The sequence below is a fragment of the Perkinsus marinus genome (genome assembly GCF_000006405.1).
Source record: "Perkinsus marinus ATCC 50983 genomic scaffold scf_1104296937906, whole genome shotgun sequence".
Lineage (NCBI taxonomy): Eukaryota > Perkinsozoa > Perkinsida > Perkinsidae > Perkinsus > Perkinsus marinus.
This window is the reverse complement of record NW_003213656.1, coordinates 113,257-132,780: the sequence shown is the minus strand read 5'-3', so window position 1 is coordinate 132,780 and position 19,524 is coordinate 113,257. Positions and strand designations below refer to the sequence as shown.

Below are 19,524 nucleotides of genomic sequence, written 5' to 3'. Positions count from 1 at the left end.
TAAGTGGACATAGCTTGAGTGCTGTGGGGTTCGAACCCACGCGGACCGTGTCCAGTGGATCTTAAGTCCACCCCCTTAACCACTCGGGCAAACGCTCGATAGCGACAGCTTATATACAGCGCGCGCTTGGGCTTTGAAGGAGACATTTGAATTGCAACGACCACCTACGTGGGTGTGTGTCTCTATAGGAGCAACTCTCACCTAAGTGGACATAGCTTGAGTGCTGTGGAGTTCGAACCCACGCGGACCGAGTCCAGTGGATCTTAAGTCCACCCCTTAACCACTCGGGCAAACACTCGATAGAGCTGGCTTGTATCCAGCGCGCTTGGGCTTCAAAGGAGAAAATTGAATTGCAACGACCACCTACGTGGGTGTGGGTCTCTATAGGAGCAACTCTCACCTAAGTGGACATAGCTTGAGTGCTGTGGAGCTCGAACCCCCGCGGACCGTGTCCAGTGGATCTTAAGTCCACCCCCTTAACCACTCGGGCAAACACTCGATAGAGCTGGCTTATATACAGCGCGCGCTTGGGCTTTGAAGGAGAAAATTGAATTGCAACGACCACCTACGTGGGTGTGTGTCTCTATAGGAGCAACTCTCACCTAAGTGGACATAGCTTGAGTGCTGTGGGGTTCGAACCCACGCGGACCGTGTCCAGTGAATCTTAAGTCCACCCCCTTAACCACTCGGGCAAACACTCGATAGCGCTAGCTTATATACAGCGCGCGCTTGGGCTTTGAAGGAGACATTTGAATTGCAACGACCACCTACGTGGGTGTGTGTCTCTATAGGAGCAACTCTCACCTAAGTGGACATAGCTTGAGTGCTGTGGGGTTCGAACCCACGCGGACCGTGTCCAGTGGATCTTAAGTCCACCCCCTTAACCACTCGGGCAAACACTCGATAGAGCTGGCTTATACTCAGCGCGTGCGCTTGGGCTTCGAAGGAGAAAATTGAATTGCAACGACCACCTACGTGGGTGTGTGTCTCTATAGGAGCAACTCTCACCTGAGTGGACATAGCTTGAGTGCTGTGGGGTTCGAACCCACGCGGACCGTGTCCAGTGGATCTTAAGTCCACCCCCTTAACCACTCGGGCAAACACTCGATAGCGCCATCTTATATACAGCGCGTGCGCTTGGGCTTTGAAGGAGAAAATTGAATTGCAACGACCACCTACGTGGGTGTGTGTCTCTATAGGAGCAACTCTCACCTAAGTGGACATAGCTTGAGTGCTGTGGGGTTCGAACCCACGCGGACCGTGTCCAGTGGATCTTAAGTCCACCCCCTTAACCACTCGGGCAAACACTCGATAGCGTCAGCTTATATACAGCGCGCGCTTGGGCTTTGAAGGAGACATTTGAATTGCAACGACCACCTACGTGGGTGTGTGTCTCTATAGGAGCAACTCTCACCTAAGTGGACATAGCTTGAGTGCTGTGGGGTTCGAACCCACGCGGACCGTGTCCAGTGGATCTTAAGCCCACCCCCTTAACCACTCGGGCAAACACTCGATAGCGCCAGCTTATATACAGCGCGCGCGCTTGGGCTTCAAAGGAGAAAATTGAATTGCAACGACCACCTACGTGGGTGTGTGTCTCTATAGGAGCAACTCTCACCTGAGTGGACATAGCTTGAGTGCTGTGGAGTTCGAACCCACGCGGACCGTGTCCAGTGGATCTTAAGTCCACCCCCTTAACCGCTCGGGCAAACACTCGATAGCGCCAGCTTATATACAGCGGGCGCGCTTGGGCTTTGAAGGAGACATTTGAATTGCAACGATCACCTACGTAAGTGTGTATATCTATAGGAGCAATCCTCACCTAAGCGGGAATACCCTGAGTGCTGTGGGGTTCGAACCCACGCAGACCTTAGTTCCACCCCCTTAACCATTCGGGCAAATACTCGATGGCGTTACCCAGTATGCGGGGTGCTTGAACTGTGAATGGTCGAAGGGAGTCAAATTGACTCAGCCAATCATAGCAATCTTAGCTCTAGGTTGTGCTGACCTACGTGGGAGTGTGAGCCTTGATAGGAGGAAATCTTACAGTACACAAGTGAGGTTCCCTACGAGTGGTATGGGGATCGAAGTTCAATCATCGAACCTACCCGATCCGTGACCAGTGGATTCCAAATCCATCCCTTCAACGGCTCGGGTAACCACTCTATGACCCTCGCTCGTATCCAGTGCTCAACTCTAGCCACCTCACCTATAGCTTGCTCGAACCTACGTAGGTGTGTAAGTCTCAAGAGGAGCATTTTATACCAGAATTTAGCTCATTATGGTTGCTGTGGAGTTCAAAGTTCCGATTTCAACTCTAGGCAACTCAGAGGAACAATCACTCACGTCTGCAAGTACCCAGCCTGATAGGGCCAGAGAGGATCAATAGGACTCAAATGCATCAATGTAGGCTCTAGCTCGTATGAACATATATGTGTGTACAGACTTCGATAGGACAAGGCCTTGCGGAAGTTGCCTTGACGAGTCTATGAGATTTTTCCGAAGTTGCCCAGGCCCACAGTATTCCATGAGAACATAACATGTTGTGGTCGGATCTACGTTATCGTGGACTCACGAACCGTGGACCACGTCATCCAAGATTCGTATTCGTATCGAGTGAACGTTGAATGCATTCTGGTTCCTTTTTTCATCGGCAGAACTTGACCAGACACTACTAGCGCAACAGACAATGTGAAGAAACTCAATTAACGTTTGCGCCTCCTTCGACTGGTGTTCTGTGCATCACCAACAGAGTGGTGACAGTGCCGCGATGGTTTGTCTCTACAGGTCCGCCGCCGTTTCGAAGATGTGCCATCGCCATGCCACCATCCGTAGGCCAAGGACTGAAACAGGAAGCACACCTCAAGAATCGTATGCGATGAGCTGAGTGATATACAAGCCCACCTGTAACTCGGCCACTTGCTGATCCAAAGGCCTCGTGGCCATCTGCACAAGATGCATACATGTCGTGTCTAGCTCGTCAGAGCGTGGCTCTCTGACAACATCCAGGTTCAGCTCGATTACAGCCACAGGCGAGCTCACCTGAGCCGGGAGCGCAACGTGGTACACAGGGACTGTATCGCCTCTGTACGAGTTAAGTATGCGTCTTCAGCATGACCTCTGGTGCCTCGCACGTACCTTCATAAGACCATGTGGCTTGAATCCAGAGATACATGCTCTGCTCTTTATGATCTCAGAGATACGGATATACATACACTTTATCCCTTCAATCATTCTAATCACCGACTGCGCGATATGATGCACGAACGGGCTACACGGGAAACTTCGCTCGGATACATTCATAACGGAGGATGTCACTCCCTGGGCGAGAGCCAAGCTGATCAACTCACACATATGCCGTATGATCCTCAGAGCTAGTCGTCATGGTCATGAGGACCTTCTCGCATATCGTCGCCTTGAGGCCGAAGCTCGACACCAAGTCCGAGCGATAACTCACGTATCTACCAGGTGGCATGCCTCACCACGCCCCCCGCGAAGTGGCTACACTCGGCAGCTTATGGACTGGTTAAAGAGATGAACAAAATGGGCGATGAAATTGGGGGGCATGGCCAAGTCGAAGGAGTAGATGTGCGTCACCTGCCCAGTACCCTTCAATAACACCATCACTCGCGACATAGCCCGGTACCGGATCGAACTGGGTGAGATCTGCTGCGTTCATCAATTTAAAATGGATATTCAACGGTTGAGTGTTGAGGACCAGAGGGGCTGCCGCCGTCTCGGACTGTGCTGGAGTTGACTCCTACGAAGGGCCATCCAAAGACCATGACCAATACCATTGACGTACCTGCCCGCAGCCTCTACCAGTGGCCGGTGGGCCACTGCCGAGCCCATGCACTTCCTGCAGGGTTTCGAAGTGGTGTAGCAGCGAAAGGAAGTGCCTGGAAGCTGATGACCACCGCGAGCAGTACTTGGCAGTGGCATACACGTTCTTGTCGAACTCTACTCCCACTGAAGCCTTTATGCCAGGTACTATCAGCGCTGCCAAGAGTGATGGAATGCCTCGTCCCGAGCCTATGTCCAGAAACACGCTTGAGCTGTCCAAACCATAGTCAGCCTGAGCTAGAGAGATAGAACACCAAGTAACCCCATGACCGTAATGATAACCATGAGAATGGCGAAGAGCTTCAGCATCGACCCTCGGGTGTTCTCCCCGTACGTTGACATCGAACTAGTTGCTATTGTGTTATACTCTCCCCGCCAGAGATAGTCCAGGAATCTGACTCGAAGGTCGCCCTCTGCATGAGGACCCACGCCCGACTCCTCACCCGGTATTGCTGCATACTGATGCCACACTTTCTGATGGCGATGGGCAACTACTCTCCGGACTGGCACAGAGTTCAGACGATGTACTGGACGTCGAATCCACGCTGTTGGGCACGAGCATCTTGTGGACCAAGTCAAGTACTAGCTATGCTACAGTCAGACCCCCTCCCCCCTAGAATACCCAACAGCGCTACACTGGAGACTATCGTTGAGCTGGTAAGTCAGCAATATGGTGAATGACTGTAATCAATCGTCCAGCAAAGACTGCTTGGTTATCGAGATCCCCTCAGCTTCTGGCCTGGCAGCAGTCTTCCTATTCTTCTTACCCTTTTTCTTCGGAACATCCTCGACGGGCTCATCGGCCTCGGCAGTGTATTGACGCTTTACCTTCCTCCCATGACCCGTCTCGTACGCCTCGGCTCTATAATGGAACCCAGACCGTAAGCCTGTGCATAGCGAACAAAAGAGTCTACTCGCATCCCCCTAAGCCCCTCTCTGCTACCACTGCCGTCATCTGCGTCAAGCTGCAGCACCCTGCCCTTCAGTTTCCAAGGCTCCTTCCGAGCACATATTCGCCGTACCACACCAGGGACTTCAAATGTAACGTAGCAGAAGCCTTATGAAGACGGTGAGCATTGGAAGTCAAATGCCTGGCCACTATCACCCTTATTCCGACGGTCCGGTCCAGCGGTGACCACTCGGACGTTCTCAACGTCACCCGCAGTGCTGAAGAGCTTGGAGATGTCTACCTCCGAAATGTCATCTGTAGTAGAGCCGAATATTGTACGACAACGACAGAGATAAGACTTGCATGGTAGGTTCTTGACAAAGAGGATCTTAGCTTTATCATCAACCTGTTTTGGTGACCAGCTGACTGAACCTGTACGCACAGGACTACAAGATTACTCATACGCATAATGAAAGCAACTATCGACGATCAGCAATCATCAGGAGGGAAATCCCCTCGGGAGGACGAAACCGGAACCAGGCATGAAATTGCCATTTGTAGCTCTAGCCTGCTCTCTTTGGAAGAACCGCTGTCTCAATTTCCGTGCTCCCTGAATGTGGCACACCCTGTAGTACCAGCACTGCCGCAAGATTTGGCCTCAGTGACCTTAAGCCATCGTTGTCGTCCACTGCCTCCTGCCCACACCTTAGAACCGTCAAGCTTGAGAGCCTCGGCGAGAGCACTATCGTCGGCCAGAGTGACATGAGCGTATCCTCTCTGTAGGGCAACAACTGAGCCTCCTCCTATTGACATCTCCCTTACTAATCGTCCACTGTCTTCCCATTTCGGCGCACGGACGCTGAGGATCTGACCGCACTCCTTGAAGTGGTTATATATGTCCTCTTCTGTCCAGCTGAACGGCAGCCCTAAACGCCATGATAGTAATAAGGAAGAATCCGGACAGTCCCAACCGAAAACGATAAGGAAACGAGCCACTCCATGCACCGTATAAATTAGAGACCGTTCCAGGCGAGTCGCCTCTACTGGCCTTCGAAGGCATCGAAAGCGAGATATTAAGACACTTATAACATCCCCATGAAAGGTCCATCATCCAGCGGGAGTAAGCCCGGGTACACCACCCTTGCACTACCTTCCACATACACTGTGTTCTCAGAGACGTTCTTGTACCGCTGATCGGATGACATTATCGTAGTAAGGGCAGTAACTCACAAAAGAACCAGCCAACTCCTCATTGGGCCTATAGGCGACACGAGGCCGACTATGAGAGTCTAAGGAATCTTGCTCATCTTATATTTCCTCAACGTTCTCTTTCGAGGTAGTGAATTAGTTCATGTTCTCCCATCCTAATGTCATCTTAGTATGGCTGCTCTCTACAAGCAGCTTGATATCCCAGACTTTCGTCCCAGCAGCGGCCGCCAACGCCGATGGAAATTTCGACGCGACTGTCGACTATTACCGAGTGCTCGGTGTTGACGAAAGGGCAAGTGCTGCTGAGATCAAACACTCTTACAAGAGTCTCGCAAGAAAACACCATCCTGACGTTAGTTCAGCGCCAGATGCCACCTCCCGTTTTGCGGAGATTAATGAGGCCTACGAAGTGCTCGGTAATGCTCGGACACGATCGGACTATGATGCAGCCCGGAGGTTTAAGAACCCTCAATATGGTCAGTTTAGTGACGTTTATGGAAGAGGGCACGGGGGCAGGCCAAGGAGATACACTTACGTCTACCGGTATCAGAGCCCGAGTCAGTACCATGAATTCGACCCAAGAGATTTCTTCGATTTTTATACCACTGAAAGAGCGCGGCGAGATGGAGGTTTTCACCAAAACTCCGACAACAAAGATACGGTTGGTCGTTCTCGTGATATCTTCGACGAAGCTCAGAGAAAGCTCATGGATATCCTAACGCCGGTCTGCATTCTTTTCATGGAGCTGGTGATAGTACATACAACATTGGTTATTTTGATGCACTGAATTTGTATTATAACGGGTCCTAGTATTGTTCCTAAATGACGACTGTCGATTTTCTGAGTTTGTCGCGGGGGAGGCGATAGTGAAAGCCACCTGAGGCTTTATGGAAAAGTAAAATCTTTTTCATAGTTGAGCGTATACATTTTCATGGAGGATTCGCTGGCGTCATTGAAGAATGAGTTAAATCTGCTCAAGGAGAAGTATGTGTTTGGGGAATCCGTAGACCCAGTGTTCGAAGGGACGGTACGGCAATTCTTGCAGTTTGACAACACCTTACAGGTGATAGCGTGATAGTGACGGCTAGGGGGTGTTCATAATGGAGCTGTGTCCACAGGAGATTTACCGGTCGGTGGACGTTTATATCCGTTCTAGTGAGAACCTATGTGCAGGGATAATGCAACTCTCGGAGACTATGGTCAACGGAATGGGAAAAATGGTAGTAGTAATACCGTAAAACGTTCAAATGGATTTCAAATCTACTATCTCACTGGATCTCGTCTGCTGTAGCAAGTTGAACTTCTTTGCTAGGAGGACCCGCTGATAGCCGCTGATACTTTGAAAATGCGAGAAGCTGCGAACGGCATTGGACGGTACTATTACAATCCCGAATGTCGAAAGCGGCATTGTTGTGAATTTTAGAGCCGACGCACCGCACTCTAGCTTGGCGAAGTTCAAGCGTGACATCGATTTTAATGTGATGAATCCAATAAGGCTCCATCTCATTAACAACAGATCTTTGAAGAACAGTCTGGAGCTCCGGAGGTAGCGATCTGTGATACTCTATCTTCCAGTGCCATGTATAGACGGAAGCTCCTAGAGTTCACCACTGCAGACAAAGCTCTCGACGAGTGTAAGTCGAAGAGGCTGCGTTCGGGTGATAGGAAATACGACGACTGCAAGGCTGCACGGGACCTGTCGAAACGAGAGTTTTTGGAAATTGATAGACAAGTACTATTATGGTCGGCACACTGCTGACCAATTTGTTAGTTTTTGTATCAGAAAATCATATCAGGATACTCTTGATAGGTTTTTGAATGGCTGTATACTCTCGAGGAATACAAAGGCGACGTACTGGACAGCACCCTGCAGACTCTGAAGTAACGCACTTCTGTTCACTGGCTGCACCCCTGGTCACGCGCTGTACGTATTTGTCAGATACCTACAGTATGAGTTCTTCGCGTCTTCTGCTCATGCTGTAGCCAACGTGCTGCCCACTCGGTGAGTGGGGATCTCCCCGTTGTTGCTTCTCTCGGTATGCGTCGTGGTTTTAGGATGGAGTTTCGGCCGATGGTAGAAATGACCCCCCAGTTTTTAGAAAGGCAGATTCAGCTTTCGATGGAGGTAGATGGTCTTGAGGAAGTTTGCTCTAATGGCAACTGCGAGCCTTGTTATCCATAGGAGGAAGATCTGGAAGAGAGCGACAGAAACAGTGATGAGAATTCGTCATCGGAGAACGAACTCAGAGGTCCCACCTTCGACGTCTAAAGCGTGATAGTGTGACCTTCGTTGACGTTGTTCTACTGAGAAGGACATTTAGGAGGCTGTTGATGTTAGGTATAGGTGGAGGCAGACATGGACCATTGAGTAACTTTTCCGATCGTCTCCTGGAGAAGATGCAGAAAGATGTAATTCCAACCACCACTTAGTTCTAAGGTACCTGTTCTTGATCAGGGTTTGGCCCCGGCATCGGAACCTGCTATTGCCGTTGACCCTCTGTCCCTATGCTCCCTGATGAGCCAAGGTGATGACTTTTTTCACGGGTTACCCGTTGTGTTGTTACTTTCTATAGCCATTGTTAAATGTTGTTACGTCTTTGTGTAGGCTTCGAGGAGGCAGCAGCCAGGAAGGCCCTACGGCATTGCCATAATGACACTCAGGCAGCTCTTGACTACCTCATCGGACGGCAACATGATAGTATGGGTAGAGCTGGTCTGAGGCCTGCTTCACGAGGAGGTGGGTGGTCGCTATTCGATTCTGGGAAACATGCGAGCTGAAGTACAGCAAGGAAGCATTGTCGTTTCCCATGTAAAAGGACTGTAGCCAGTTTGTCGGCCAGCTATGGTTGAGATTAGAGTCGTGTCGTCGTCGTTATAGACTAAAGTAGGGCATCCGAACCGTCTAATTGGCTAGGCTGGGCATTTGGTGGAAGCATGTCGTGATCAGATGACGGGGATGAAGACGAAGGTGGCGTGCCCCATGTGGAAGTGAGAATGCCAACTACTACGAAGTAACAAGGGAGAGCTACTGGAGTGCATCACGCCTATGCTAACCTCAGGCGTATCGAGAAATTGAAGGAGACGAAACGGAGGGTGATGGAGAAACGGGAAGAGCAGAAGCGGATCAAGGACGAAGTGGATAGGAGGATACGGGAGAGGCGGAAGGTGGGAAGCTCGTATTAGGGATTTCTGATCGCGGCGATACACTGGGAATTGCAAGTTTAACTGAAGGCGGTTACTATATAGGATGCGGGCTGATGCAGAGATTATCGGGTGTTGCATATCAGGGAAAAGAAGATCAACATCGACGGCGTCGGAGGCGACATAGGAGACATAGAACGCGGGATGGTGGGCGCAGCCCGAGCCACTCCGATGGCTCCAGTCCACGGGTAGGATACTCCCATTTAGTGTGGCGAAGTGTGAGATAAGTACCAGTACACGTTGTCTGGTTATCATCCCGAGATATGGCACAATTCTGGGGACACCTGTCTGACCGTTCAGGCTAAATGATTCCATCTTCACTCGTGATGTTAGTAGTAGTGACTTACTACTGTTGTTATAACACTGCCTTGGATATCTGCGTTAGACCATCTGCTGACTATAGTACTTTCCTGAGAGAAAATAAGCTCGTCTTGTTCTCAGGCATCGCACCATAGTGCGGTGAAGCTATCTGATCGTTCGCGATCATCGGGCAGTTCAGTCGATGATAGTACACACCGGTCCCGCGGGAGTGAACACAGTAGCAGTGCGGGTAGCTCCGCGGCGTCGGGACGGATGGATGCCAACGATGTGAGATCGTACCATTCGCATGATCGATTGAGATAACACTCGGCATTTCTATTCAGGTCGCAGCCTCGACGGACCTTTTGGAGATGCAAGACTCTCCCACAAGAGCGCCGAAACCGAGACCCGAGCACCGCGCCAGCTCAGACGATTTGCTGCAGCTCGGTGGCCCTGAGTGTGATGAAATTCAGCAGAAGTCCCCGTCGGTGAGTACAAACCAACGGTATGCTGTGAGAGCTTTCATCCTCGTTTCGAGGGACCGGATTCCCATGACTTCTCTCTCCTGATGCAAATGACCTTTGTATCGTTTCCAGGTTTCCTTAAGAGCGGCGATTGACAATGGCTCGTTGATTGGCGTTCTGGATTCGCCCAACGAGGCGTCTATCAGCTTTGACCCCCTGGCTCCATCCCTTAAGAACTCTGATGAGAACAGTAGTGCGCACAAGATTGGAGGTAATCATTTTCCTGATCACGTGACTACCTATAAACGTACTTGTAGCAGTACGAGAAGGCCTCGGGTCACATACGTACTCCTCAGGTTCTGTGAAAACGACCCACGGGGGTAGCGATAGGACACCACTGCCCTTGTTGACAGGTGACGAAGCCAGCGTGGCAGTAGCTAGGGCACGGCAGAAGGTGCGGTATTGTGCCCTCGGAGGCTGGCGTTGTTTCTGATCTGATGATGGGTCGTAATTCTGACAGGTACCCGAAGTGAGCAGTAGCAGCAGCAGTAGTAGTAGCGATGAGCGTGATAGGCTCAGCTGATCTGTCCTGGACCGGGTCATGGATTCTAGGATGAGTGTTTCATTGAATGTGTGTGTCTTGTGGCCTATTGATCACATTTCCGTACTCAACGTGTTGTGTGGAAAGTGCGGTATAGGTTGGAGTGCGTTACTGCGTAGTAGCGTAGTGCACGAATAGCCACGATTTACTCCTCGGTGTTACATTATCGAGCGAAAATACGTCAACTCAATCCATGGTTGCCTATTATATCTTCCCCAATAGATCGCACCGAAGTCGCGCGTTTGTGGAATTTTTGTCTTCCACGGATATCTTCGAACCGGCCGGACCGGTCTCAAGATTTGGGACAGAGCGGGACTCAGTCGTTGCATGTCGGGCAATTCGAACTTGACTGATTCGGTTCGGATCTGCTTGACGGCAAGTCGAATGCCTCTGATGATAGGACTAGTGAGGATAGCGGCGTTCGTCGTTAGATGGACCCAGAATCATTCAGGCTCCATACATCTCACACGAATTACTGCATCGCCATCCAAGACGAACACAGTGGTTTGAAGGAGCCTCGGAATGAACTCCACGCTCGACGAGAACTGATTCGCCGGACTCAAATTCCTACCGTAGGAGCATTTTGTTATGACCGCTTAGTTTGAAATGCCCATCCGATCAGCTTCCTCGTAAAGGGTCAGCAGATTGTCTTAAGTCCAGCGAGTGGATTGCACTCGATGTGACATCGACGATATCCTCTTACGATGGTGAGGCTGATCGTTGGCAAACATGACGAGATTGTGGGATTGGTGAGATTTCTTTTCTTCAAAATGCCTTGAGTGTTCGAGGCAGAGCTGAACGCCCGATATGACAATCCAATACCTGAGGAGTCGCTGGCGGTTTGCTATGATAGAACGCCAAATTAAAGCCATGCACTGCTCGTGATGGTAGGGCAAGACTATGAGCGTCAACCTCTTCCTCCAGATCCAGGCATTAAATGACAGCAGTTCGTCCGAACCGTGAAATCTACAACCCTGCGCCTTTCCATCGTCCCCGAGGCCCGCGTGAAATGCTGTTTAGTTGACTACAAGGTGTTGATTGGGAACTCATTCAGACCATTTGCACAATCAAGTCCCATGATCAGTCAATAGAGGGGTAATCGATAGAGATTTGCTAATCCTTGACCATAACTCAACGCCGCTGTGGCAGTTGCAAGAAATGTGCAGAAACGTGAAACACTTCGCTCCGCCCTTTGTTCCTCCTCATTGGTCTCCTAAGTTCAAGTACTCTTGAGTTCATGTCTGCAGCGACTCCTCCGCCAGCAGAGGCTACAGGAGAAGCCCCCAAGACCCCTGAGGAGCCCTCCTCCCCTGCCGAACCTGAGGTGTCCGAGCATCAACTGATTAGGAACGACTATGCTGGATTGATCATTGGTGAGCTATTGCCTTCCATCACTGCCACATTCGCTACTACTACTACCACCACCGGGCATCATCTATTAGAGAATGGCCCCTCGTGTTTTGAGTTATGAGTAACGGTCTTGGCACGAGGTGCTTGAGCACGATAGAATGAGTTAACCCTGGGGATGTCGATGGTGTGGCAACCACATAAGGACATACCATGCTGTCCCAGAGGGGCCTCTCCGTCCCTCAGACGACCTCTGATGCCTTAGGGTTGCCTTTCACACAGGATGGCTTACATGCTGGCTTGTCTGTTTAGGGAGGAACGGCGAGAGAATCAGTGGCATCCAGAACGAGAGTGGAGCCCACGTTCAGATCGACAGGGCCCCGGACGCTATGAACATGCGACGTATCGATGTGAACGGGCCCAAGTCAAAGGTCGATAGAGCAATGGAGATGATCAAGTCAGCGATCGCTGTAAGGGCCCTACCCTTGCCTCTTTTCTGTCGCAGTGTGGTGATTTCTGTAGGAAGCTGTCCGGCGCGAGAGATCCAGGAGCCCTGGTCGCAGTCATGGTTCGAATCCGCAAGGCATGACGCCTCCACCGCCGCCTCCACCGGTATCGATGTCGGCCCCTCCCCCACCACCTCCCCCTCCACCGTCCTATGGGGAGCACCCTAGGATCAATAATCATATGCCCTACGAGAAGGTGAACATTTTCATTACTATATCATGTTTGACTCTGTTTCTCATCAGATTTATGTGGATGAGTTGGACTTGAAGAACCGGTATCAAGGTGATCCCTACACTACCGTCGGTGTTCGATCGGACGATGAGCTTTTCATTCGGAACCTGCCCACCTCCGTCAGTGACAATGTAGCGGTCATTCGTTTTGTCGTAAACCATAGCGCATGCTCAGTAGTCGATGTGAGCCGACTTTTTCTGTCTTTCCAAATCAGTGCAGACTTAATGAACACTGATGGCAGGATTTTATACAGGCTTTTGCGTTGTACAAATCGGTGAACGGCTTAACGCCTAGGCAGTGTGTCTCGAGAATGAGATATTCAAGTGCTAGTTTAGGGAAAAATCTTCGCTGTGCGTAAGAATCTTTCCGTCATAGGATATCATGTAGGTTAGTTAGTTGAGGATTAGGTTCGGTCGAGCTGTTGCTATTCGTTCCTTGCAGGAGATCGGGGTATCGCTGTCGAAGTATGGGAGTATCATGGAAGTCTTCATCGTGCGGGATGGCGGTGCCAATCCTACGGACTCTCGAGGCGAGGCTTATGTCCTGTTCGAGACCCACGACGGTGCATCAGCATGTAAGGCGGCAATCGATGGGAAATATGCCTCTGAGGTCATCACTGGTGCCTCATCCACTGACGAGCCCATGGTGGTTACCTTTTCTGACAGTCAACGTATGCTGCAGGGCTCTATGGGGGCCTACCTCCACGACAACATCTTCAGTCGGCTGATGGGTCCATCTGGTATGAACGTGAAGCAGATTGCCTCCCTATGCAAGGCTAGGGTCACTCTTGCTGCTAGGAGTATGAAGAACTTTGGTTCGGTCTTCACTGACCCCAGGGTTCACATTATGGTCTATTACGACAGTGGCCGGCCCGCCCCTCAACCGAAAGAGTTGGTCCTTCAACAGGCCAGGGATGAGTTCACCAAGTTGGTCGATCATGTCCTGCAGTGGACTAAGGAGACCAAGCCTGTGCATAGGAGTGGCGGTAAGGGTTATGGCAGAGCAATGCAGCCTCCTCCACCACCACCGCCTGTTGGGGGACAACCACCGCCTCCTCCTCCACCACCACCAATGGGAGGTGTTCCTCCCCCACCACCTGGTATGGGAGGCCCTAACGGTCTTCCTCCCAGTGGTGGTGCCCTACTCGCGACGACGCCTGTGATGGTGACACTGAAGAACCCTCCTGGGCTGGATGTCAGCGAGTTATCGACTCTGAGGTCTGAGGGAGAGCAGTTCTATTTATCGAAGCCAGATGCAGCTCAGCCTACTGAGCGGGGATGGAAGTGTACCCCATTGCGGTGGTCTAATGAGAAGGAGCCCTTCGTGATCCTCCAACACAAGCAGACCGGTCGCCTTCGTATGTGCGTGTCTAGGTCGGACAGCCCGATGGAGGTGTGGCCTACGATGTTCGAGACTAGAGATGATCAGGCCTTGGCCGAGTCCAAGTTGGTCCCGATGATGCTTAGAGCTCCCCTCACACCTGGGGAGACGGCCGACTCTCCTGGACAGTATCTAATGATAGTCTTGGCCATACATCGCCCTACTGGTGCCGGCAGGGTATTCCAAGTCAGCGCTCCGAATCAGCCTTGGGTGCCCCTTAGGGACATTACCCCTGATGACGAGTGGTCGGTGACTCCCGGTGTCCGCTGTAACGTTAGAGTCACTCCGGTGTATATGCATGGCCGAACCTTCGTTCTCATTCAAGATGGTGATGCCTGCTCATTGAGGGAAATATGCGATCCGACTGCCGCTTGGGTGAAGGTGAACAGTTCTATTGCCAACGGTGATGTAGACATCTCATGCAAGTTGAAGATACTCTATGTCGTACCTCCTCCCTCAGGGACGTCCGAGGCTGACCATCCCTCGGTGGGAAACTTCCACACGTATGTGGCGTGGGTAGCCGGTGGGATGCTGCGTATTGCCAAGTTGCCTCAGTTCAGTGCTTTGGCCACTGACTCGTGGCAGAGGGTGGCAGCCGTAACGCTCAATACTTCCCCTCATACTCGTATCGCCCCCGTCTACCTACCCTATCTACCGGAGCCTCTGCTCCTCGCCACCTCAGCTGGTGACGCAGGTGCGGCTGGGACCATGCAGGTGTGGCGACTCTATCTCTCGGAGGGTCTTTCCTGTGATCGTCTTGTGATGACCCCCAACCCTAGGGTCGTCCGGCAGATGCAAGTGCCTCGGGTGACAAAGTGTAGTGTACGTGACTTGACCATGGATCTGCCGCTCACTGATTTGGCCGCTCCCGACCGGTACGATGGGAAGTTCGTGGGTAAGCGCTTACCCTTCGAACCGCCGATGCCTGTGAATATTCCCCCTCCTCGACCGGTTGATAATGATACTAATATCTTGTGGGTTCGAGAGGACTGTGGTTCGGCCATTGATGGTAGTAGCAGTGGCTCTCCATCGAAGACTGCTGGCCGTAAGGGTAGTGCGTGTTGTCTGTCAACTCTGGAGGGCCTCGATTTGGATATGAAGGCGTTGCCTAAAGAAGTGACTGCTGCTGGTCAGAGCTCCTCTAAAAGTATGCGAGTAACCCCATTAAGGTGGGCTCCTAATAGAGAGTGTCTTTTCGTGGTCATACAGGATGCCAAGCATCAGGCGACAAGGGTGTGTGCTGCAGACGTGAATCAGCACTGTGATAAGTGGACGACTCTGCTCGAGTTCGGCGACGAGGCGGTGCCTTTCTCTCAATGCCACTTCTACCCCTTCATGTTTTCCCCGGTTACCAGTACCTCTACTGAGCCCGATCTCTTCGTGATGGCCGTGCATAGAGCTAGTCAAAAAGGAGGAGTGTTCTTCATACAGAACCCTACAACGTCATGGCAGTTCGTCCGAGAGGTCGATGTACTGCAGGAGCCCGAGTTCTTCGACGCTTCTTGTGAAGCCGAAATTCTCTATCACCACTCTAAGGCCCCTGGCCAACAACAACAGGTCTGCACTTTCTTCATAGTACATACTGCTGACCATGGTACGTCCATCCGAGTAATCGCGGACCCTCAAAGGCCCACTGTGGAGATATCCAAACCCAAGGCGTTGAAGTCAGTAGAAGGTCCCAACTCCTCAACCCCTAGACCCGTGCCGCTCTATGTCTATGCTGCTCGTCGACTATCGGTTAATACCTGGCCGGTGGAGGTGTTTATGGCGTGGTTGGAGAAGCCTGGGTATTTGGTCATTGCTCACTTACCTTTAGCCGACGGCAAATGGACGGAAGTGTCTCGAACGAAGGTGTCCTCGTCGGCCAACGCTTTGGTACCGATCTATCTGCCCTATTATCAAGAGCCTCTACTGCTCGTGCAGAACTCGGATGAAGGAACTGTTGATTTGGTCCGCCCACATTGTGTCGAGAGCGCCGGTGGGCGCGTGAATTCTGCACGTTTTCTGATGAGGTACCGATTAGGTCCGGACACTGAGGGATTGTCTTTGGTTGACATCACGGCAGATAGTCCGCTGCAATGGTTGCCGCAGACTGGGGGACAGGTTATTTCCAATAGGCCTACCTACGATCGTCATCCCCTACCATGTGAGAGGGTAGGGCCAAGACGCAAACATGAATGTAGACTGTCGGTGAATGCCGCTACGTTGGGCAAGAGGAGACGGAAGGATACTGATGACAGCCACCGCGGAGGAGGTGACGATGGTGACAGTCACCATCATGACAAAAGGGAGAGGAGGAGTGTAGATGAGGACCGCTGGATGGGCGAGCACAAGAGGTACTACATTGGGTGGTGCTGGTAGCAAGGTTCGAGATTTATCACACTTCAGTCGATCTAGATCTCATGGAAGACATCGAGAAGACCATCGTCATCATCACAACAGTAGAGAGGAAGATGGTGATGCCCACCGCCGGTCGACCAGCCATCGGACCAGTAGCCGTGATAGGTAATATCACTCTCCGATCAAATCGCGTGAAGCTCTGCTGTTATCAGGTTAAGAACTGGCCGAGCCTCCGTGGACACCCGTAGGTCGAGTGAGCGAAGTGGTGGTGGTGGACGTCCCAGTCGACGCCGCTATGGCTCTCCGAGACGATGAGTATGATGCAGTTTTAAACGCCGCACGTCGAGGCACTTGCTATCATTTGTCCCTTTATTACCCTTTCCGGACGTGACTCGAGTTGGCCAGGGTTTTCGTAATAGTGGGCTGGGGTCATCAGTTGTGCGATGAATGACGGTAACATATCGACTCCCAGCGAAGATGTGGAAGATCTCAGCCCGAGAGCTGAGGGTAAATCTGGTGGCTACCGTCGCTCCGTGAGCCCTGTCGAGAAGTTGGACTACTATGAGATGGCATTGACCAGTCCCGATGAAGGAAGGTTCATCGAGGCCCTCAAAGGAAGGGCAGTGGGGAAAATATGGAAGATAGTGTACTGCGGGGTTGGCAGTTGAACCCACTTTGTTGATTCGGCGTGTTTGATAGTTACGATCCTCTCTCTGATACCATGAATGATTTGAGAGCTTTGGACAAGAACGATGAGAGAAGACACGCCGAGTTAACGGAGCAGTTGAGGCTTCAAGCTGAGACTGTATGTATGTATTTCACTGATTTGAAGCGCCGCGTAGTCGAAGTTCGAGGAGATGCTGAGGCGGATGCCCGCCGACTGTTGGACGGTCGGCTTGAGGTTGTCTTTGGCGACCTGGAGAGGTACGATGGTTGTTAATCTTTTCCCATAGAAAAGACTTATCCCGTTGGCAGATACGTCGGTACGTTTGTTGAGGCAAGTCACCTTGATCTCGCCATTGAGCATTACGAGAGGTGCATACTTCTCCTCGGCTCTCACTCGTCACCTGCTGCTTGCCTACTCTCTATCACAGCCGGTCTGCAGCGTCGAAGGCTCTCTAAGGTTTGCTATGATCTGCTCCGACATAACCCAGAGCGTGATGGGCCTGACGCTCTCATCTCCAAAATTAAGAGTACTGCTAGGCATCTGAACGAAGTTCCCGAGGCTAGCCGCCCCTTCGCGAAGTCGATCTTGGATGCGTGCATCTCAAGTCTGCGTGAGCAGCCCTATAGCCCAGAGCCATTGAAACTGGCGGGCTTAGTGATGGTCGACGAGCCGGCACGGACATCCCCTGGCACCTGGCATTGGTTGGTACTGCTGACCGCGGCAATCACTCAGTGTGCGTCCTTGGGGGGTGAACGTGGACCTGTGAAGTCGTTGATCTCGTCAATAGGAGCAACGTTGGCGTTAGAGCCGGCGATGGATGCGTGTCGTATCTCGGAGTCGGCCCTATGGTGCTCCCTCCTCCTCTGTCTCGAATTCATGGGGCCTTACTGGCATGGTGATGCCGATGTAGATGGGATCGTGAAAGCTCACTGTGCTGAATATGCGGTTAGTGCAGCAGAGGACCCTTGGACATTTACTGTGCTCACGGATATCTTCAATAAGAATATAACCCCAGCTGAGCTGAGTGGAAATCCGAGCGGTACTATGGCGAGTAGGCTGGTCCAAAGTTGCCTTCACATCTCGACAAAGACTAAGACTCGCGGTGTCCTCTCGATTCCGAAGGAAGTCAGTCTCAAGAGAATTGCCGAGCCGATGGTGGATGACCAGTCGGAGAAGGGTGACGCCAGGAGGTCTGAGAGCAAGAAGGGAGAAGGCATCGCACATTCGAAGGCAGTCAATCATCATCGATCGCCCTGGGCTCGATGTCGGACAGATAGATGGGTGAGTTCAGGGAAGATATCAGGAGTATCATTGTTTTATATTTTAGGGGAGTTTCTTGTCGGAAGGTGATCCTGATGATGAATCGACACGTAGACGGACTGCAGTCGTGAGGTCACACGCGCCTGGTAGACATGAGAGGCCGTCTGAGAGCGAGTATAAGCCTCTTGTTCTAATTGATGGGCCCAACGTGGCCAACAGGCATGGGGGGCAGCAGTTCACATGTAAAGGCCTGCAGATATGCGTCGATTACTACATCTCTAGAGGCCATGAGGTGAGATCCCAACGGTCGCTCTGTGGTTAACTTCCTCGCTTCTCCATAGGTTATGGTGTTCCTCCCAGACTACTTGGTCAACCGTAATGAGCTATTTAAACTTCGTAATGCACAGAAGATGCGAGTCCAAACGGTACACGGTATCAAGGCAGCTCCTACTCACATACCAGTGGACAATATTGGCATTCTTCTGAAGCTGCAGACTCAGGGTAGACTGGCGCTGACTCCGTCGAAGGTGATTTTGCTCAAGATGGTCTCGAGGGTTGAAGTATTCCTATTTTCTCAGGATTATGACGATTCCTACTGTCTACAATATGCTCATAGGAAGGATGCTGTAATAGTCTCCAACGATATGTACCGCGATTGGGTGAAAAAGCAGCCGTCGTGGAAAAAGTCAGAGTCGATTCTGTGGTTGCGTACCCACGTTATTAGTTATACTTTCGTGAAGGACGAATTTATGCCCAACCCGGACTTTTCAATGCCGGTCCCGAAGGTCGAGCCACCAGTGTGAAACACTTCTGTGGTTGAACATACCCTACGTGACGGAAGGCGAAGCCGCGGAGCCTTTGACACAAAGCAAGAAGTGATTTGCACGGCTCTAGTTTACCACTGTGGTTAAGTCTCTGCTCTGGCTGGGTGATTCGTACCGTTCTTACCACATCTAATAACAGTGTATGAAGGGAACTACACGCTCGAGTGTCGCAGATGGTTGGATTGGTTATAGGTTATATCTTTTGCAGACTATAATTTATAGTAGTCTACCACCATAACCTATAGTTGATGCTGATAACAACCGACGATGTATACCATTTACAATCTTTTGTTATTTTCACAGTTAAACTAGTTAAGTCATCGAATACTTGTATAAAATCGCTGGAATTGTCGAGTTGTGTTGATGATATAACGAGTGAAGTCACTTGAAATAAATTTGTTGTTGCCTTGAAACTCTACGTTTGGTTAATAGTCAGTAGTGATTCTAGTGGGTTAATAATC

General features: G+C 51.2%; 5 protein-coding genes and 9 non-coding genes across 14 annotated transcripts; 3 read left to right on the top strand and 11 right to left on the bottom strand.

Annotated features, from left to right (window-relative positions):
• Positions 1-15: 15 nt before the first annotated feature.
• On the bottom strand, positions 16-97 carry Pmar_PMAR015305. Its single transcript has one exon. It is a non-coding gene; the product is annotated as a tRNA-Leu (tRNA).
• Positions 98-217: 120 nt separating this feature from the next.
• Positions 218-298, bottom strand: Pmar_PMAR015304. Its single transcript has one exon. It is a non-coding gene; the product is annotated as a tRNA-Leu (tRNA).
• Positions 299-416: 118 nt separating this feature from the next.
• On the bottom strand, positions 417-498 carry Pmar_PMAR015303. Its single transcript has one exon. It is a non-coding gene; the product is annotated as a tRNA-Leu (tRNA).
• Positions 499-618: 120 nt separating this feature from the next.
• On the bottom strand, positions 619-700 carry Pmar_PMAR015302. The gene has a single exon. It is a non-coding gene; the product is annotated as a tRNA-Leu (tRNA).
• Positions 701-820: 120 nt separating this feature from the next.
• Pmar_PMAR015301 lies at positions 821-902 on the bottom strand. The gene has a single exon. It is a non-coding gene; the product is annotated as a tRNA-Leu (tRNA).
• A 122-nt stretch (positions 903-1,024) lies between these two features.
• Positions 1,025-1,106, bottom strand: Pmar_PMAR015300. The gene has a single exon. It is a non-coding gene; the product is annotated as a tRNA-Leu (tRNA).
• A 122-nt stretch (positions 1,107-1,228) lies between these two features.
• Positions 1,229-1,310, bottom strand: Pmar_PMAR015299. The gene has a single exon. It is a non-coding gene; the product is annotated as a tRNA-Leu (tRNA).
• Positions 1,311-1,430: 120 nt separating this feature from the next.
• On the bottom strand, positions 1,431-1,512 carry Pmar_PMAR015298. Its single transcript has one exon. It is a non-coding gene; the product is annotated as a tRNA-Leu (tRNA).
• Positions 1,513-1,634: 122 nt separating this feature from the next.
• On the bottom strand, positions 1,635-1,716 carry Pmar_PMAR015297. Its single transcript has one exon. It is a non-coding gene; the product is annotated as a tRNA-Leu (tRNA).
• A 1,630-nt stretch (positions 1,717-3,346) lies between these two features.
• Positions 3,347-4,185, bottom strand: Pmar_PMAR015296 (hypothetical protein; the record flags this gene model as incomplete). Its single annotated transcript, XM_002782922.1, has 6 exons — positions 3,347-3,461; positions 3,506-3,597; positions 3,647-3,760; positions 3,806-3,899; positions 3,930-4,075; positions 4,126-4,185. The coding sequence occupies 6 exons, from the start codon at positions 4,183-4,185 to the stop codon at positions 3,347-3,349; spliced, it is 621 nt and encodes a 206-aa protein (XP_002782968.1).
• Positions 4,186-4,482: 297 nt separating this feature from the next.
• Pmar_PMAR015295 (conserved hypothetical protein) lies at positions 4,483-5,959 on the bottom strand. Its single transcript, XM_002782921.1, has 7 exons — positions 5,883-5,959; positions 5,555-5,658; positions 5,368-5,509; positions 5,096-5,164; positions 4,949-5,047; positions 4,787-4,900; positions 4,483-4,730 (listed from the first exon to the last, which is right to left on the bottom strand). Exons 1-7 carry the CDS (start codon positions 5,935-5,937, stop codon positions 4,531-4,533), a joined length of 783 nt encoding a protein of 260 aa, XP_002782967.1. The 5' UTR covers positions 5,938-5,959; the 3' UTR covers positions 4,483-4,530.
• Positions 5,960-6,083: 124 nt separating this feature from the next.
• On the top strand, positions 6,084-6,728 carry Pmar_PMAR015294 (chaperone protein dnaj, putative; the record flags this gene model as incomplete). The annotated part of the gene is made up of 1 exon (XM_002782920.1): positions 6,084-6,728. The coding sequence occupies one exon, from the start codon at positions 6,084-6,086 to the stop codon at positions 6,726-6,728; it is 645 nt and encodes a 214-aa protein (XP_002782966.1).
• A 5,016-nt stretch (positions 6,729-11,744) lies between these two features.
• Pmar_PMAR015293 (hypothetical protein) lies at positions 11,745-16,529 on the top strand (the record flags this gene model as incomplete). The annotated part of the gene is made up of 7 exons (XM_002782919.1): positions 11,745-11,880; positions 12,167-12,324; positions 12,377-12,556; positions 12,604-12,723; positions 13,034-16,226; positions 16,361-16,477; positions 16,525-16,529. 7 exons carry the CDS (start codon positions 11,745-11,747, stop codon positions 16,527-16,529), a joined length of 3,909 nt encoding a protein of 1,302 aa, XP_002782965.1.
• Positions 16,530-16,746: 217 nt separating this feature from the next.
• Positions 16,747-19,407, top strand: Pmar_PMAR015292 (hypothetical protein). Its single transcript, XM_002782918.1, has 6 exons — positions 16,747-16,958; positions 17,012-17,236; positions 17,288-18,260; positions 18,307-18,531; positions 18,581-18,766; positions 18,818-19,407. The coding sequence occupies exons 1-6, from the start codon at positions 16,756-16,758 to the stop codon at positions 19,040-19,042; spliced, it is 2,037 nt and encodes a 678-aa protein (XP_002782964.1). The 5' UTR covers positions 16,747-16,755; the 3' UTR covers positions 19,043-19,407.
• The last annotated feature ends 117 nt before the right edge of the window (positions 19,408-19,524 follow it).

Excerpts from the sequence above, each read along its gene's own strand:
- Pmar_PMAR015292 (XM_002782918.1), top strand. The coding sequence starts at position 16,756 with ATGAATGACGGTAACATATCGACTCCCAGCGAAGATGTGGAAGATCTC. Across the intron at positions 17,237-17,287 it reads GTCTTTGGCGACCTGGAGAG|ATACGTCGGTACGTTTGTTG; the intron begins GTACGATGGTTG and ends TCCCGTTGGCAG. Across the intron at positions 18,261-18,306 it reads GATGTCGGACAGATAGATGG|GGGAGTTTCTTGTCGGAAGG; the intron begins GTGAGTTCAGGG and ends TTTATATTTTAG.
- Pmar_PMAR015295 (XM_002782921.1), bottom strand. The coding sequence starts at position 5,937 with ATGTCATCCGATCAGCGGTACAAGAACGTCTCTGAGAACACAGTGTAT. Across the intron at positions 5,510-5,554 it reads GGGAAGACAGTGGACGATTA|AGAGGATACGCTCATGTCAC; the intron begins GTAAGGGAGATG and ends GTTGCCCTACAG. Across the intron at positions 4,901-4,948 it reads ACCGGACCGTCGGAATAAGG|GCTTCTGCTACGTTACATTT; the intron begins GTGATAGTGGCC and ends CGTCTTCATAAG.